The sequence below is a fragment of the Vombatus ursinus genome, unplaced genomic scaffold (genome assembly GCF_900497805.2).
Source record: "Vombatus ursinus unplaced genomic scaffold, bare-nosed wombat genome assembly UNPS02001419.1, whole genome shotgun sequence".
NCBI lineage: Eukaryota > Metazoa > Chordata > Mammalia > Diprotodontia > Vombatidae > Vombatus > Vombatus ursinus.
Genome location: NW_020941197.1, coordinates 20,748,802 through 20,767,220, shown reverse-complemented (window position 1 = coordinate 20,767,220; position 18,419 = coordinate 20,748,802). Strand labels below are relative to the sequence as shown.

The window sequence follows — 18,419 nt, the reverse complement described above, 5'->3', positions numbered from 1 at the left end:
ACACACACACACACACACACACACACACACACACACACACACACACAGCTATACTCGATTCACAGATAGAGGCTGAGGAAAACCTATTCAAGGCCAGGGGCCGGCCAATCAACTGTGAGTCATTCATCAACACGCCAGATGCACTTGGTCCAGCCCTATGAAATTCAGAGCTAAGAGATACACTGCTTGGTGTTTTCTTTTCCCAGTATAAGAATGAGCATTCTGTTATGATGTCCATAATTACACGTAATGTTCTCTGGGATTGATGTAGGATCTTCCCGGATCTGAGCTTTGCTGATGTTTGTCACAGCTCCAGTCTTTGTAACATGTCTGACTGTAAAGGGGATACATCTGCTGAAGCCCATCTTCCCCCTCTGGACGGTCATCTTCGTAGTCGAACTGTCTGCCATTTACCACAGTCTAAAAATTCAAACATTGCTTACATTAAACACATCGGCTGTTCGCATTCTTCTCATTCTTGGTTACTTGTAGGTAAGAACATGACTCAGTCTATGTATCCTTAACCTCTCCCCCACCCTCCACACCACATCCATCCACCCTGGCAATTCTTCCACCAACCATTAAGTGAAAACTACAATTCTCTTGTCATTTGGGGATAAAAAAAGAGATCATCCTTGGAGCACCCCAGCAAAAGTGGTGTCATTCCCAAGAAACAAGATATTAAACAACTCAGGGACATTTAGCATGTGACCAGGTTCAAATTTCTGGATTTAAAGACATGTCATTGATAACATCATTGAAAAGGCAAACAACTATGGAAGACTTTAGAACGCTGATCAACAGAATGACCAAATGTAGGGCTCAGGATGAAATGTGCGACTTACTTCTTGACAGAGAGGTGATGAACTCAGAGTGTAGACCGAAACTTTTTTTTTTTTTGACATGGCTAATGGGGTAATTTATTTTGCTTGACTATACATGTTTGAAATAGGCTGTTTTTTTTTCTTTTTTTCTTTTCTCAATTGTGGTGGAGGGAGGAGGAGGTAGGAAGGAGAGAAGGTGAATTTTCATTGATTGAAAAAATAGAAACTGAATATAAAAAGAAAGACAATGTCACTTCAAAGGTCAGCTAATTACATGATAAACCAGGAGAAATAAAAGTGGTGAAGTTCAGGAGTTTCTACCAACAAGGCTGATGTTGGGAATAGACACAGTAAGTTCAAGGAGTTTAAACCAAATAGAAAAACCAAAAATCAAACAAATAGAACTTGGGAGTTGTGTATGGGAAGATCACAGTACTTCAAAAGATTTTAGAAATCATTTAGTCTACTATTTTCATTGTACAGCTGAAGAAATGGAGGCCCAAGAAGGCTAGGTCTTAGCCAGTGTCGTTATGTAGTTAATGAAAGAGTCTGGATTTTAATCCAGGTCTTTTAACTCTAAACGGTATGGTCTTTCCACTACACTATGAAAATCTGTGCGTAAAAAATGGAACCCTAGCTCACATGCCCTCCTCCAAAAAACTCCTACAAAAATCTCTTTAGAGATAAAATTTCTTTCTTGTTTTTTTTTTCTAACTTATGTCATGACTTACACCTATTATGAAATATATTACTCATAATTCTTAATAGTGTCTAGGTCAGTGTCTCCCAACTTCTAGTCCAAGGAAAGGACTTATGGGTGCCAAAACAATTTTAAAACGGATTCCTTCTCCCTTACATTTAGTTTTTCCCGTCTATAATAAGCCCTACTATTTTCCAGTATCCGTCCTTACACACTAAGTAATTTGGGTATTTAAAAGACAGAGTGGTTTGTGGTGGAGAATTGTAATATTTTACTGGTGAACAATATAGTTTGTGTAAAGTGTCTAAGACACTACAAACAAGTAATGTTCCTCTAGGAATAGTTATGCATTTCATGGGACATGATGTCTGCTGTTTAGGAAGGACAAACCCTAAATATTTTATCAAATTTTATTCCATCAGACACTCAAAGACAACACTGAACATAAGAAGAAGAAGAAAAAAAGAATTTTCATAGGCTTAAAATAGCACTTTACTACCACAAAAGCTGTGGCCTGGCCAAGTTCACGCCTAGAATATAAGCTTATTACTTACAGTATGCTGAAAGCTGCCTATTTCTCTTTCTTTGTACTGACTCTGCAAAGGAAAGTGTTCTCTCTGTAGGAAAAAAAAACAAACATAAAATATTTGCTTTTCTCACAAATACAGACTATTTCAAAAATGTCCATACTTAATACAAAGTATCACATATAAAAGATCTGGCTTTAAAATTATTAAAAATTGATTCAATTCACAAAAATCTCAAGGGAAATATTTAAAAAAAAGTAGGAAGGAATGGGGCCTAGAAGTACCAGATCTTAAAGCAGTAATCATCAAACTTACATGGTAATGGTTAAAACTTAAGGAGGCTGATCAGTGGAACAGATTAGGTACACAACATCAAAAAAAAAACAAAATAAATGGACACAATATTTGATAAGCTCAACTTATGGTATAAACTCGTGGAACAAAGATTTTTCAATTAAAAAAAATGCTGGGAAAACTGTAAAGCAACCTGCCAGAAATTAGATATAGACCAATACATACCAAGATATATGGACCTTTATCACCTAAGAAGAATTCATGACCAAATACAGGATGGAGAGGGTCAGAAGAGATAAAACGGACAATTTTGATGCTACAAAATTAAAAAGTTTTTTTGCACAGTCAAAACCAGTGTAACTAGAAAACAGTTAGATGAAGGGAAAATCTTCACAGTAAGTTTCTTTGATACGAGACTCCAAAATGAAGAAGGATCTGCTTCAAATGTATGAGAATAAGAACCATTCCAACAATAAATAAATGGTCAAAAGATATCAACAGTTTTCTTTTTTAAAAACTTACTTTATTTTTAATTTATGAAATGAAACAAGCATTAACATAACATAATAGAATTTTTAAAAAGATGACTGCACATGAAACTGCAAATCTATTTGTGTACTACTTGCTATTCCATATGTGTGTACGTGTGTGAGTGTGTATAAAATAAAATGATCATGTAAATTTCTTTTTTCCTTTTTTTCTTTCCCCTATCCTAGAGATGGCTATCATTAAATACAAATAATTCAAACTCTCAATAATCATATGAAATAATGTTCTAAATCACTAATAATTAGAAAAAGGCAAATTAAAGCAATTATCATATTCCACCTCAAACCTATTGACAAAAGTGACAAAAAAGGAAAATCATAGTTGTTGGAGGGACCAGTGGAAAATAGGTTCACTAATGCATTGTTGACGAAATTGTGAATTGGTCCAGCCATTTTCGAAAACACTTTGGAACTATGTCCAAAAGGTCTCTAAACTCTACAAACTCTTTGATGCAGTAATACCACTACTAGGTCTATAAGCCAAAGAAATCAAAGGGAAAAGAAAAAGATGCCAAAGAACAAAAATATTTTTCTCCACTCTTTTTGTTATAGCAAAGAACTGGAAACTAAAGAGGTGCCTATCAGTAGGGGAATGGCTAGACAAATTATGGTATATGGATGAAATACTATAGTGCCATAAGAAATAAAAAGGCTTATGTGAACTGATGCCAATTGAAGTGAACAGAACCAGTTGTACAATTTATACAGTAATAGTAGCTTTATAAAGACAGATAACTTTGAAAGACTAAAGAACTCTTAACAATGTAACCACCAACTATGACTTCATAGGACTGACAATGATCAATCACAACCACTTCCTGACAGAGAGGTGATAGATTAAAAATTCAGGATAAGACATAAATTTTTGGACATGGACAATGTGGTAATATATTTTGCTTGACTATGCATGTTGTCTTTCCTGTTCAGAGTAGAGTGAGTTCCATAACAGAAGGGGCCACTGTCTTTTTCTATGTGTGTTACACACACGCACAAAACACACACACACACACACAGAGTTTGGCACATGATAAGCACTTAATAAATGTATTTTCATTCATTTGTTTATTTATCCCTTCTTCTCTCTCACCCCCCCCAACACAAGAATAATATAGAGATATACCATGCCATAGAGCAGCTAGGTGGTAGTGTGGTAGAGAGAGAGCCAGACGTGGAGTCAGGAAGACCTGAGTTCAATCTGGCCTCAGATGCTTACTAGCTATATGACCCTGGGAAAGTCACTTAACCTTGTATGTCTGTTTCCTCATCTGAAAAAGGAGATGGAGAATGAAATGGCAAAGCACTCCAGGATCTTTGTCAAGAAAACTCCAGAAAAGTGGTCATGAACAATCAGACGTGACTGAAATGACTGAACAACAACAAGATACTATACCATCCCCAAACTCACAGACCAAGCACAGTGCTTGGCACCTAGGAGGCATTTAACAAATTCATGGTAATTGATTGATTAAAGGATTGATTAAAGGAATCTCTGTTCTTGTAGATAATGGTCAGCTCTTGGTAATCTACAGGGGGATTATCCACTTTCTGATAACTATGGTTCACACTTACATAGAGATTTCCAGTTTATAAAATGCTTATAACATTTTTTCTGTTTTTTAAATTTTTTTTAATTTTTTGAGTGTTTAATTTTTTTGGATTTATCAACAATCACTCCCATAAGCTTTTAAGTCTTAAATTTTTCTCCCCCTCCCTCCCCATTTCCCTCCCCAAGATGGCATGCAATCTGATATAGGCTATACACATACATTCATATTAAACGTATTTTCACATTAGTGATGCTGTAAGGAAGAATTAGAACCAACAGGAGGAACCACCAGAAAGAGGAAACAAAACACAACAGAAGAAAAAAATAGCAAACAGTATGCTTTGATCTGCATTCAAACTCCATAGTTCTTTCTTTGGATGTGGATAGCATTTTCCATCATGAGGCTTTTTGAGATGTCTTAGATCCTTGTACTGCTGAGAAGGGTTAAGTCTATCAATATTAGTCATAGCACAATGTGGCTGTTACTGTGTACAATGTTCTCCTGGTTCTGCTCACTTCACTCAGCATCAGACCATACAAGTCTTTCCAGATTTTTCTGAAGTTCATCATTTCTTATAGCACAATAGTATTCCATTACATTCATACACCACAACTTGTTCAGCCATTCCCCAATTGATGGGCATCCTCTCAATTTCTAATTCCTTGCCACCACAAAAAGAGCTGCTATAAATATTTTTGTATATGTGGGTCCTTTTCCCATTTGTATGATCTCTTTGAGATACTGCCCTAGAAGTACTATTGCTGGGTCAAAGGGTATGCACATTTTTATAGCCCTTTGGGCATAATTCCAAATTGCTCTCCAAAATGGTTGGATCATTTCACAACTCCACCAACAATGCGTTAGTGTTTCAATTTTCCCACATTTTCTCCAACATTTATCATTTTCCTGTTTTGTCACGTTGGCCAATCGGATAGGTGTGATGTGGTACCTCAGAGTTGTTTTGATTTGCATTTCTCTAATCAATAATGATTTAGAGCATGAAATGCTTATATTATAGCAAACATATTTTCTTTGGCAAATATTCATTCAGTCAATTTCACTCACCATCACACACAAGCTTCCAGTTTACCTGTCCTACAGTCAGTGTTTATACCAGACATTCAAACTTGTACAAGCCTGAGCCAAATACAATTAGGAAGGTATAACTGCTACCCTAGAGCCCTTAAAAAGTACACCCAAGGCAGGCATACTTCACTGTTTGCTTCTCTGTTGTTTCACATTATTTAGGCCATTGCCGTCTCTCTCTTAGTCTGAATCATGGAAAACTGCCTCTATGCCATTATAGCATGTAAATGGAAGACTAGAAAATTTCCCAAAGCTATTATAGTTATTTTAGTATACCTTCTTCCCTGTGATTTAGTATCAATATCAAGAGGCTAGCACTGTGTCTTTTTCATCTCTGAGTCTCCCATAGAACTTTGGAAGATTTCAATACATGTTTGTTGAATTGAATCAAAGTGGTTCAGGGCTCTGACCTAAGGACAGGTGCACAAGATGCCTAAGCTACTGAAACCTTAATTCATCCTTTTGAGAAGGTATGTCTGGATTTAAAAAAAAAGACAACCCTAGTACTTATTGTTTCCTTCCTTACATCTAAGCACACTTTATGTCACAATACTAAATTGGGAAGGAGGGGGGGAAGGGAGGAACAATAAAACTCTTGCAAATGGTAGTGATTTTCTGGCAACTAGTCAACTTAATAAACTGGCCAGTAAATTTTTCAATTTGTTTTTCCAACTGTTCAACTTTTCCCTTATATCTATGCATCCTAGAATGATTGTTTTAGAGTTGCAACACGACTTAGATGCCACTGAGTCCATCACCCTCATTTTACATATGAAGAAAATGGGGCACAGAAAGTGAATTGCTTAGAGTCACATAGACAGTAAGTATCTGAGACAGGAATGGAACCCAGGTCTTCTTGATGCCAAGGCCAGGGCCCTACCCACCATAACATGTTGCCTCCCAGATGCCCAGGGAAGAGAAATCCACAACCATCCCAAGGAGGCAACATTTTCATTTGGCCATTCTTCTTAAAGAGGAAGCTAATTGTTTCTTTCCACAATACATTCTCATTTCATAACAGCTTTTAAAATGCATACTTATCTACTTGTATACATAACATGTACTTAGTTCAAGGACCTAGGATGCCAGCAGCAGAAATAGCTGTATACCTGAGGTTTCAGGGTCATGCACATAACTACTCACAGCTTTCCAGGGCTATTTAGAAAGCACAGAGACATAAGGTCAATGCTGGTGTGAGGCAGGAAGCATGATAACATAAACTAGCCCCTGGATGTGTGAGGCCAGTGTATGAACAGACAAAACTAGGTTCAAGAGTCCATGTGGAGGGCATTAATATGACTGAAAGGTAGACTCATTTCAGCTGTGTCAAGTATGGTATGGGACTTGAGATCCCTGACAGCTCATACCTGGGAGAGCAGATAGATAAATAAGGCAAATTACATCCCAGGATGCTACAAGAACTGAGTCACTGTCAATGATCTTTCAAAGATCATGGGAAACAGGAGAGATGCCCGCTGGGATTGGAGAACAGTAATAGCTTATTTTTTTAGGGAAAAGAGTGCAATTAGCAACCACAGATGAGTGAACTTGACTTCAACTTTTGGCAGAATTCTAGGATACATTATTTTTTTTTATTTTATTTTTATTTACCTAAATAGGATGCATTATTAAAAGGATGGTTAATGAACATCTAGAAAAGGAGAACGAAATCACAAAGAGATCACATTTCTCATCAAGAATAGGTCATGCCAGAACAACTTTATTTCCTTTCTTGGCAGGGTTGCTAGATCAAGAGAACAGTTTAGATAGGGTTTACTTGGATTTCAGCAAAGTATTTGATGTAGTTTCTCATACTATTCTTGTGGGCAAGATGGACAGATGTGGGCTAGAAAAGACCACATTTAAGTAAATTCAGAACTGGCTGAATGATTGGACAGAAAAATTAATGGCTTGATGTTAGCTCAGAAGGAGGCTCCTGGTGGAGTGTTCTATGGATCTGTGTATGGATCTGAACTGTTTAACATTTTTATCAGTGACTTGCATAAAAGGATAGAGCAAATGCTTATCAAATTTGCATATGGTACAAAACTAGGAAGGATAGCTAACATATTACAAGATAGTCATGACATAAAAGTAATCTAGATAAACTAGAACACTGGGCCAAATGGAATAATATGAAATTTTAAAGGAACTTAGATTAAAAAACCCCAAAAAACAAAACAAAACAAAACAAAAAAACTAGCTTCACAAGTTCAAGATGGGGAGGCATGGCTAGACAGTAATTTATCTGAAAAAGGTCTGGGGGTTTTAGTGGAACTAAAATTCACTGTAAGCTCAATTCAATTCCAGTGTGATGCAGCATCCAAAAATAAAACCATCTGTTGTTTTATAGGGAGCTGGGGCGTGAGGAGGTGGAGGGATAACGTCCAGGTCTAAGCATCAGTCCACATCTGGATTATTATGTTCTGTTCAGGGTATCCCATTTTAGGAAGGACATCAATAAGTGGGAGACCATCCAGAGAAAGGTGACTAGGATGAAAGATTTTGAGACTATGCTGGACTAGTTAAAAGAACTGGAGATGTTCAGCCTAAAACAAGAGATGGATCAGCTTACAATAGACAGGAGAAACATTATGGTTTTCTTCAAGTATCTGAAGGACTGTCACTTGAAAGAGGGGTCAAACTTGTTCTGTTTGGCTCAATAGGTATCTATCAACATGTGGAAGTTGAAAAGAGGGAAATTTAAGCTTACTTAAACAGGGAAATGTTCCTAATATTTAGATGTATCCAAAAGTAGAACAGAGAAGCTAGGTGGAGTAGTGGATAGAGTACTGGGCCTGGAGTCAGAAAGACTCCTCTTCCTGAGTTCAAATCCAGCCTCAGACACTTACTAGCTATGTGACCCTGGGCAAGTCACTTAACCCTGTTTGCCTCAGTTCCTCACTTCTAAAATGTGCTGGAGAAGGAATAGCAAATCACTTCATTATCTGCCAAGAAAACTCCAGATGGGATCACAGAGTTAGATATGACTGAAAATACGACCAAACAACAACAAAAAGTAGAATGTGTAGTCCCAGGGAATTCTTAGCAGTCTTCAAACAAAGGTAGAATGGTCACTCTTTGAGTATATTGGTAGAGGGCATTCTTGTTCAATAATCAATAAAACATTTATTAAGTGCCTACTATGTGCCAGCCACTGTGCTAGGATTGTTCAGAAACAAGTTGGAAGTTGGACTAGTGAGTTTCTGAGGTCCCTACTTACTGTGAGTTTCTGTGGGAGTGTAGAGTGTGTGTGCAGAAGGGACGGACTGTGTTTGGTTACAACACAGGATAGATTTCTTGATAAGGAGTGGCCCGTTAACTAGAGATCAGGTAATGAAATATATCTGCTCTTTCTTCCATAGTGGGTTAATAAAAACTGTATATATGAATAACACATACCACAGCTTTACTGGTCTTGAGGATCAATATGAAAAAAACAAAAACAAAAACAAAATTAATCAGATTTTGTTCATTCAAATGGGACATTTCCAAGCTGTCAATCCTTACACGGGTAAAGAAAGTGCCCAGAGGTGGTAGGGGTGAGTTGGATTGGTGTGTCCCATGTTAAGTCCAGAGCTTGGTACATGAGTGTGAATAAGTAGGTACCTGACACATGGCACTCCCTTAATGACCCATACGCAACCTGGCCGGAAGTAAGTCAGCAAGGAAAGGTTTGGAAGCAGGAATCAGCCACAAGTAGAATTTCTCCAGAAAAGATCTTGCTTTTCATTTTAACCAAGTGATCTGAGAGAGTAAATGGTGATGAGTGGGAAAAATATAGATGGGAAGGAAAGAAAGGGGGAGGGAGGAGGGATGGAAAAGAGGGAGGAGTGGGAAGGGGAAATGGAGAGAGGAGAGAGAGAGAGAGAGAGAGAGAGACAGAGAGAGAGAGAGAGAGAGAGAGAGAGAGAGAGAGAGAGAGAGAGAAGGAGGAAGGGTAGGAGGAAGAGAGACAGAGAGAGAGACAGAGAGAGACAGAGAGGGAGGAGGTAAGAAAAGACAGACAGGCAGACACTCACTGCAGGGTAGATGCAAAGCTGACTAAAGGATAAAAACTAGAGATGATTATAAAAGCCTGATTGTTTCAAACTGAGTAGAGGCCATGTGGTACAGTGAGGCAGACACAGGAAACCTGGGCTTTAAGCCTGGCTCTCCCATTAGCCACCCAGCTGTGTCATTCCTTAATGTTAAGCCTCAAATGCCTTGAATGAGTCGTTTGAATTCTCTGCGCTTCAGTTTTTTCATCTATGAAACAGAGGAGGGGGTGTTGGGTTTGATGACTTCTAAGGTCCTTCCTCTTACAGAAATGGTATGACTGTAATTCTGACTTCACAGTCTTCATTAATCGACAATGGAAGAAAGAACAGATATATTTCATTACCTGATTACTAGTCTAAATTACTAGTAGAACTGGTCATTCTTTACCAAGAAGTCCTTTGTGAGCATAGGGTGTGCCTTATTTGAGGAATGAGGAGAGCCTTTAAGGCCTTTAAGGAAGGGAACCTTTAAGGGGCTACCAAAGAGGCACAAAAAGCAAAGAAAGCTTGTTTGCTGTGCATGTTAACCCACCTCTAGGAAATAAGGAATGGTCATGTATCCTGGTGCTATAAGATCATAATTTCCCAAAAAAGGGAACAAAAAATTTCATAGGATCATAAAGAAAGGACCTCAGAGGTCTTCTAGAGCAAACCCCTTATTTTATAGATGAGGAAATTGAGGCCAAGATAGATTAAGTGACCTGTCCAAGGTCATATGGGTAAGTAGCAGAACTAGACTTTAAAGCCAGGTTCTCCAGACTTCAAATCCTTTCCTCTTTACACTGTACCATATTAATTCACTTAATCCAACCAAGTGAGATGCTTTGATACTATCTAGGACTCTGAAAAATTCAATAATAGGCCCAGTTTAAGCCTGTGTGACTTCTTGTTTAGGTTTTGAAAGCTTATAATTAGTGTAAATAGCAATTATTTTTTGTTCTGGCCAGAAACTGTGAGGGTCTTTCCCTCCTAGATCGATATCTTTGGGATGCTAAATTCGACCATCTTTTGTCTCAACTCTTACCTTGCCTTCAGTCATTGAATGGGTGTGGTCTCAGACAAACTAGACCTGGGAAAGACCTTAATTTAGAAAGGCCAAGGTCACCCATTATATCTTGGGCCATTGTCAGTCCTCTTGGCCTTTGTCTTGCCACTGGACTCTGATGACTTTGGAGGAGAAAGTGAGGCTGATGACTTTACAGAGCTCTGCTCTTATTCAAATCCAATTCACTAGCAAGTCAAGACACCACCCTCATGATGTCATTGGTCCTCTTCAAGAATGAAGGACAAACAACAACAACAACAAAATTCAACTGCCTTCCCTGACCCAATCCACAGATGCCCTGATACAACTCAGACTGCCTTGATTTCAGAACCAGCCTTAGACACAGTATGATTTTGGAAGTGAAGGGAGGCCCTGCACCATTCCAAGCTTTTAGTGTCAGGGGATAGTGCAGGACCAGAGCCCACATCTCACATAAAAACACCAAGTCACAAAAAAAGGCAGAAAAAATCAGCAAAAAACAAAAACAAAAAAACAAACTTCACTAAAGAAAGTTATGGTGACGGGGAGGATCAAGGCATAAACATGGAAGAGGACAGTAGTGTCAAAATAGCTACATGTGAAGCCTCAAAAAAAAAAAATACAATTTGGTCTCAGGTCCAAAAAGAATTCCTGGAAGAGCTTAAAAAGGATTTTAAAAAGCAAATTAGAGAAGTACAAGAAAATTTGGGAAAAGAAATGAGAGTAATGCAAGAGGATCATGAAAAAAGAGTCAATGGCATGGGAAAAGCTATACAAAAATTTAACAAGGAAAATAACTTCCTAAAAAAATAGAATTGACTGAATGGAAAAGAAAGTACAAAAGCTAACTGGAAAAAAAAGTAATTCTTTAAAAATTAGACTTGAGAAAGTGGAAGCTAATGACTCTATGAGACATCAAGATATGATAAAAACAAAATTAAAAAGGGGAAAAAATAGAAGAAAATGTGAAATTTCTCACTGGGAAAACAACTGACCTAGAAAATAGATCCAGGAGAGATAGTGTAAGAATTACTAGACTACCTAAAAAAACAAACAAAACTGAATATAGTCTTTCGGGGGAAAAATGGAGATTTAACAAAGTAGAGGACTTTTAAGCATTCCTAATTAAAAGACCAGAGCTCAATTAAAAAAAAAATTGACTTCCAAATATAAAACTTGGGGGAAACATAAAAAGATAAAAAAGAAACAAGAAAGGGAAAATATAAGAAATTCAGTAAGGTTAAACTGTTTATATTTCTATATGGCAAGATAATATTTGTAACTCTTAAGAACATCATTACTATAAGAGCAATTAGATGGAGTATATGTAGACAGAGGGTGTGCACAAAAGGTGACTTTCATGCGATGATACCCAAAAAAACAAAATAAAGGGGTGAGAAAGAAAATTGCACTGGAGGAAAAGAAGGAAAAAAAATAAGGGGCGATATTGAATGGGGCACATTATCTCACATAAGAGATGCATGAAAGAGAGGGAAAGAAGAGGGGTGGGGTGGAGGGCAAAGCTTAATCTCTCATCAAAACTGGCTCAAAGAGGGAATAGCATACACACTCAGTTGGATACAGAAACTTATCTTACTCCATGACGAAGTAAAAAGTGACAGGGATAAGAGAGGGAGGGATTGATAAAAGGGAGAGTAGATTGGGGAAGGCAGTGATCAGAAGTAAAACACTTGTGAGGAGGGAGAATGCAGAGGGTAAGAGAGAGAGGAGAATAAAAAAGCAAAAAATAGCACGGAGAGAAATACACAGTTATCATAACTATAAATGTGAATGGAATGAACTCACCCATAAAAGAGAAGTACATAGAATGGATTAAAAACCAGAATCCTACAATATTTTACAATGTTTACAAGAAACACATCTGAAGCAGAGAGATACACACTGAGTAAAGGTAAGTGGCTGGAGTAGAATTTATTATGCTTTAGTTGAAGCTGTGAAAGCAGGGATAGCAATCATGATCTCAGACAAAATAAAAGTAAAAATAGATTTAATTAAAAGAGATAAGGAAGAAAAATACATCTTACTGAAAGGTACTGTAGACAATGAAGTCATATCAATACCAAACATATATCTACCAAGTGACATAGCATCTGAATTTCTGAAGAAGTTGAATGAGTTATAGGAGGAAATATATAATAAAACTATACTAGTGGAAAACCTCAACTTTCCCCTTTCAGAGCTAGATAAATCTAACCAAAAAATGAACAAAAAAAAAGTGAATTAAGGAAGTGGAAAAAATTCTGGGGAAATTAGATATGATAGATCTCTGGAGAAAATTGAATGGGAATTGAAAATAATATACCGTTTTTTTCTGCAATGCTTGGCACCTACACAAAAAGCTGATCATGTATTAGGACATAAAAATCTCACAACACAATGTAGAAAATTAGAAATAATAAATGTATCCTTTTCAGATCATAATGCAACTAAAATACATTCAATGATGGACAATGGAAAGAGAGATTAAAATTTAATTGGAAATCAAATAATCTAATCCTAAAAAATAAGTGGATCAAAGAAAAAATCATAGAAACAATTGATAATTTCATTTAAAAAATGACAACAATGAGACAAGATACCAAAATTTATGGGATGCAGCCAAAGTAGTACTTAGGAGAAAATTTATATCTCTAATTGCTTACATCAACAAAATAGAGGAAAAGTGAACCAATGAATTGAGCATGCAACTAAGAAAAAAAAAACTAGAAAAAGAACAAATTAAAAATCCTCAATTAAACACCAAATTAGAATCCCTAAAAATCAAAGGAGAGATTAATAAAAATTAAAAGTAAGAAAATCATTGAACTAACAAATAAAACTAGTTTTATAAAAAAAAAAACAATAAAATAGATAAACTATTGGTTAAGTTGATTGAAATAAGGAAAGAAGAAAACCAAATTACTGGTATCCAAAACGAAAGGAGTAAATTTACCACCAATGAAGAGGAAAGTAAAATCATTGTTAGGAGCTATTTTGCCCAATTATATGCCAACAAATTTGACAATCTAAATGAAATGGATGAATATCTACAAAACTATAAACTACCCAGATTAAGAGAAGAAGAAATAAAATACCTACATCACTCAATCTTAGAAAAAGAAATTGAACAAGCCATCAATAAACTTCTGAAGTTCAAAAAATCCCCAAGATCAGATGGATTCACAAGTGAATTTTATCAAACATTTAAAGAACAATTAATCCCAATACTACATAAACTATTTGAAAAAAAATGAGCAAAGAAGGAATCCTATCAAATTCCTTTTATGACACAAATATGACACTAGAACCTAACCAGGAAGGGCCAAAAGAGAGAAAGAAAATCGTAGACCAATTTCCCTAATGAATATTGGTGCAAAATTTTAAAATAAAATACTAACAAAGAGGTTACAGCAATATATCACAAGGATCATACACTATGACCAGGTGGAATTTATGCCAGAAATGCAGGGCTGGTTCAATATTAGGAAAATTATCAGCATAACTGGCCATATCCATAACAAAACTAACATTAATCATATGATTATCTCAATAGATGCAGAAAAAGCCTTGGACAAAATACAGGACCTATTTCTATTAAAAACATTATAGAGCAGAGGAATAAATGGAGCTTACCTTAAAATGATAAGTAATATATATCTAACTCCATCAGCCACCATTATCTGTAATAGGGATAAACTAGAAGTCTTCCCAGTGCAATCAGAGGTGAAGCAAGGATGACCATAATCACCTCTATTATTTAATATAGTACTAGAAAGGTTAGCTATAGCAATAAGAGAAGAAAAAGAAATTAAAAGAATTAGAACAGGTAATGAGGAAACCAAACTATCCCTTTGCAGATGACATGATATTATACTTAGAAAATCCTAGAGAATCAACTAAAAATTTGAAATTATTAACAACTTTAGCAAAGCTGCAAGATGCAAAATAACCCCACACAAATCATTAGCATTTCTATATATTACCAACAAAGTCCAGCAAGAGAGATAGAAAGAGAAATTTCATTTAAAATAACTATAGACAATATAAAATACTTGGTAGTCTGTCTGCCAAAGCAAACCCAGGAATTATATGAACATAACTATAAAACACTTTTCACACAAATAAAGTCAGATCTAAAGAACTGGAAAAATATTAATTGCTCATGGGTAGGCCGAGCCAATATAATAAAAGAAAATGACCATTATACCTAAATTAATCTATTTATGTAGTGCTATACCAATCAAATTATCAAAAAATATTTTATAGAGCTAGAAAAAAATAATAGCAAAATTCATCTGGAAGAACAAAAGCTCAAGGATATCAATGAAATCAATGAAATGAATCAATGGAAAAAAATGTGAAAGAAGGTAGTCTAGCCATACCAGATCTCAAACTGTATTATATAGCAGTAATTATCAAAATAATCTGGCACTGGCTAAGAAACTGAATGGTGGATCAGTGGAACAGAATAAGTACAAATCACATCACAGTAAATAATCATAGTAATCTAGTATATGATAAAACAAAGATCCAAGCCTTTGGAACAAAAACTCATTAATTGACAAAAATTGCTGGGAAAACTGGAAAACGGTATGGAAGAAATTAGTTATGGACCAATATCTCATACCATATACCAAGATAAGGTCAAAATTACACATAAAGGGTAATACCATAGGCAAATTAAGAGAGCATGGAATAGTTTATCTGTCAGATTTATGGATAAGGGAAGAATTCGGGACCAAAGAAGATATAGAGAGCATTACAAAATGTAAAATAGAACATTATGATTAAATAAAATTAAAAAGTTTTTGCACAAACAAAACCAATGCAACCAAAATTACAAGGAAAGCAGAAAACTGAGAATTTTTTTTTTTGCAACAAGTATCTCTAATGAAGGCCTCATTTCTCAAATATATACAGAACTGAGTCAAATTTATAAAAATACAAGTCATTCCCCAATTGATAAATGGTCAAAGGATATGAACAGATAGTTTTCAGAGGAATAAATTAAAGCTATCTATAGTAATATGAAACAAGGTTCTAAATCACTATTGATTACAGAAATGCAAATCAAAATGACTCATAGGTACCACATCATACCTATCAGATTGGCTAACATGACAAAGCAGGAAAATGATAAATGATGGAGAAGATGTGGGAAAATTGGAACACTAACGCATTGCTGGTGGAGTTGTGAACTGATCCAACCACTCTGGAGAGCAATTTGGAACTATGCCCAAGGGCTATAAAATTGTGCATACCCTGTAACCCAGCAATACCACTTCGAGGTCTGTATTCCAAAGAGATCATAAAAATAGGAAAAGAACCCACAAAAATATTTATAGTCACTCTTATTGTGGTGGCCAAGAAGTGGAAATTGAGGGGATGCTCATCAATTGGGGAACAGTTGAACGAGTTATGGTATACAAATGTAATGAAATATTACTGTACCATAAGAAATGATGAGCAGGCAGACTTCAGAAAAACCTGGAAAGACTTATATGAGCTGATGCTGAGTGAAATGAGCGGAACCAGGAGAACATTGTACACAGTAACAGCCACACTCTGTGATGACTGACTTTGATAGACTTGGCTCTTCTCAGCAATGCAAGGATCTAAGATCTCTCCAAAAGACTCACGATGGAAAATGCTATCCACATCCAGAGAAAGAACTATGGAGTCTGAATACAGATGGAAGCATACTATTTGCTCTCCTTTTCCTTTGTTGCTTTATTTTATTGTTTCATTCTAGTGGTTTCCCCCCATTTGTTCTAATTGTTCTTTACATCAAGACTAATGGGAAAATGTGCTTAATATGAATGTATAAGTAGAGCCTATATCAGATTGCATGCCATCTTGGGGCAGAGGTAGGGGAGGAGAGGGATGGAGAGAAAATTTAAAATTCAAAATCTTATGGAAGTGAATGTTGAAAACTAAAAACAAATAAATAAATAATTTTTAAAAAAACGAAATACAAATTAAACCAACTCAGAGGTACCACTCCACATCTATCAGAGTGGCTACTATGACAAAAAAGGAAAATGTTGGATGTTGAAGGGGATGTGGGAAAACTGATACACTAATGCATTATTGGTGGAGTTGTGAACTGATCCAACCATTCCAGAGATCAATTTGGAACTATGCTCAATGGGCTATAAAACCGTATACGCTTTGATCCAGCAACACTACTGCTAGGTCTATATCCCAAAGACATCCAAAAAAAGGGAAAAGGACCTATTTGTCTAAAAATATTTATAGCAGCTCTTTTTGTGGTGGCTAAGACTTGGAAATCAAAGGGATGTCCAACAATTGAGGAATGGCTAAACAAGCTGTGGGATACGACTGTAATGGAATATTATTGCGCTATAAGAAATGACAAGCAGGATGATTTCAGAAAAACCTGGAAAGACTTACATGAACTGATGCATAGTGAAGTGAATAGAACCAGGAGAATGTTGTACACAGTAACTACTATATTGTTTGAGTAACAACTATATTGTTTGACGAACAACTGTGAATGACTTAGCTATTCTCAGAAATACAATGATCCAAGACAATCCCAAAGGACTAATGATGAAGCATGTTATCCACCTTCAGAAAAAGAACTGATATTGTTTGAATACAGACTGAAGCATGCTAGTTTTCACTTTCACTTTTTTTCTTTTATTTGAGTCTTCTTGTACAAAATAACTAATATGGAAATGTTTTACATAAAAAAAATAAAGTGACAGGAAGGCTTCCCTTCCAAAAATTTTCCTACTAAGATTCCTTTAACAGGAAACAGATAACACCTTTCATTCCACTGTGAGAGCTAAAAGTCTTGAAAATACACATACCTGAAATATATAACATATGCATTTGAGTGAAATTAAAAGTATAAGTGAAAATATAAGATATGTGCTTGTGCTCTTGCCATGGGGGGAATTAAGAAAGGCACAGGGATCCTGATGGAATCTCTGAAAGGGAAGGCCACCAAGAAGGAAAACGTCACTAAAGGGAAGGCTGGAGATGCTCCTGACGATGCTCAGTCTTCAGAATCATGCCTTGGGTCTCAACTGGGCTTGTACTAACAGAAACTGTAAACCTCTCATTTCCATCCCCAAAGCTCCACCTTAGCAAGAACTATTCAAAAAGATGAAGTTTGCATTCTGGGTCTTTTGTATTTTCAAACTGATGATTTCTTTGGTCATATTAATAACTTTCAATAAAATAGATAAAAACTTCTCAAAGTAAAACAAAGGTAAATAAAACACTTTTCATAACTCTATATGAAAGGTGTTTTCAAATAATTGAAAAGGCATATTACCTCTCTTTTACTCCTCACATTTAATTACTGAAATTGAAAAAGTCCATTCTCTCTCCCCACCCCCCAAGCCACAATAAAGTATGTAGAATAGAAGGAGACAGTGACAATAAGAAGTTGCCATCAAGAGTATACCTTTATAGTCACTTATTAATTCTAAGTTTAATCACAAAGTTTACTTATTAGATTCTACGAACTCTTTCAGGCCAATAGAATAGCATTTAATTCTTTTTAAGGTAATGCTCAATTATTAAACAGTATCCTGAAAGTGTTAATTATTTTTCAAAAGGGGAACAGTTTTTTCTTTATTTCATTAATTTAATTTAAATTAAATAATTAAATTAAATAAATTAAATTTCATTAATTTAATTTTGCAAGAGCTAATTTAAATTCATTAATTTAATTTTGCAAGAGCTAATTTTGAAATTTGATATATCTTAATAGATTTTCTTATCCAGGTTTATGGTCTTGCTTCCTTCTTATATTAAAATACATGGAAAAGAGACATATTACAACTAAATTGTCA

At 35.7% G+C, this 18,419-nt stretch overlaps 1 protein-coding gene across 1 annotated transcript in view; it reads right to left on the bottom strand.

The window, feature by feature from the left end:
- Positions 1 to 6: 6 nt before the first annotated feature.
- Positions 7 to 18,419, bottom strand: part of NECTIN3 (nectin cell adhesion molecule 3) — a 183,103-nt gene continuing 164,690 nt past the window's right edge. The window contains exons 8-9 of the mRNA XM_027868027.1: positions 2,079 to 2,141; positions 7 to 420 (exon numbers count right to left, since the gene is read on the bottom strand). Coding sequence (XP_027723828.1) covers positions 241 to 420; positions 2,079 to 2,141 — 243 coding nt within the window. The 3' untranslated portion in view covers positions 7 to 240. The remainder of the gene's footprint in view (positions 421 to 2,078; positions 2,142 to 18,419) is intronic.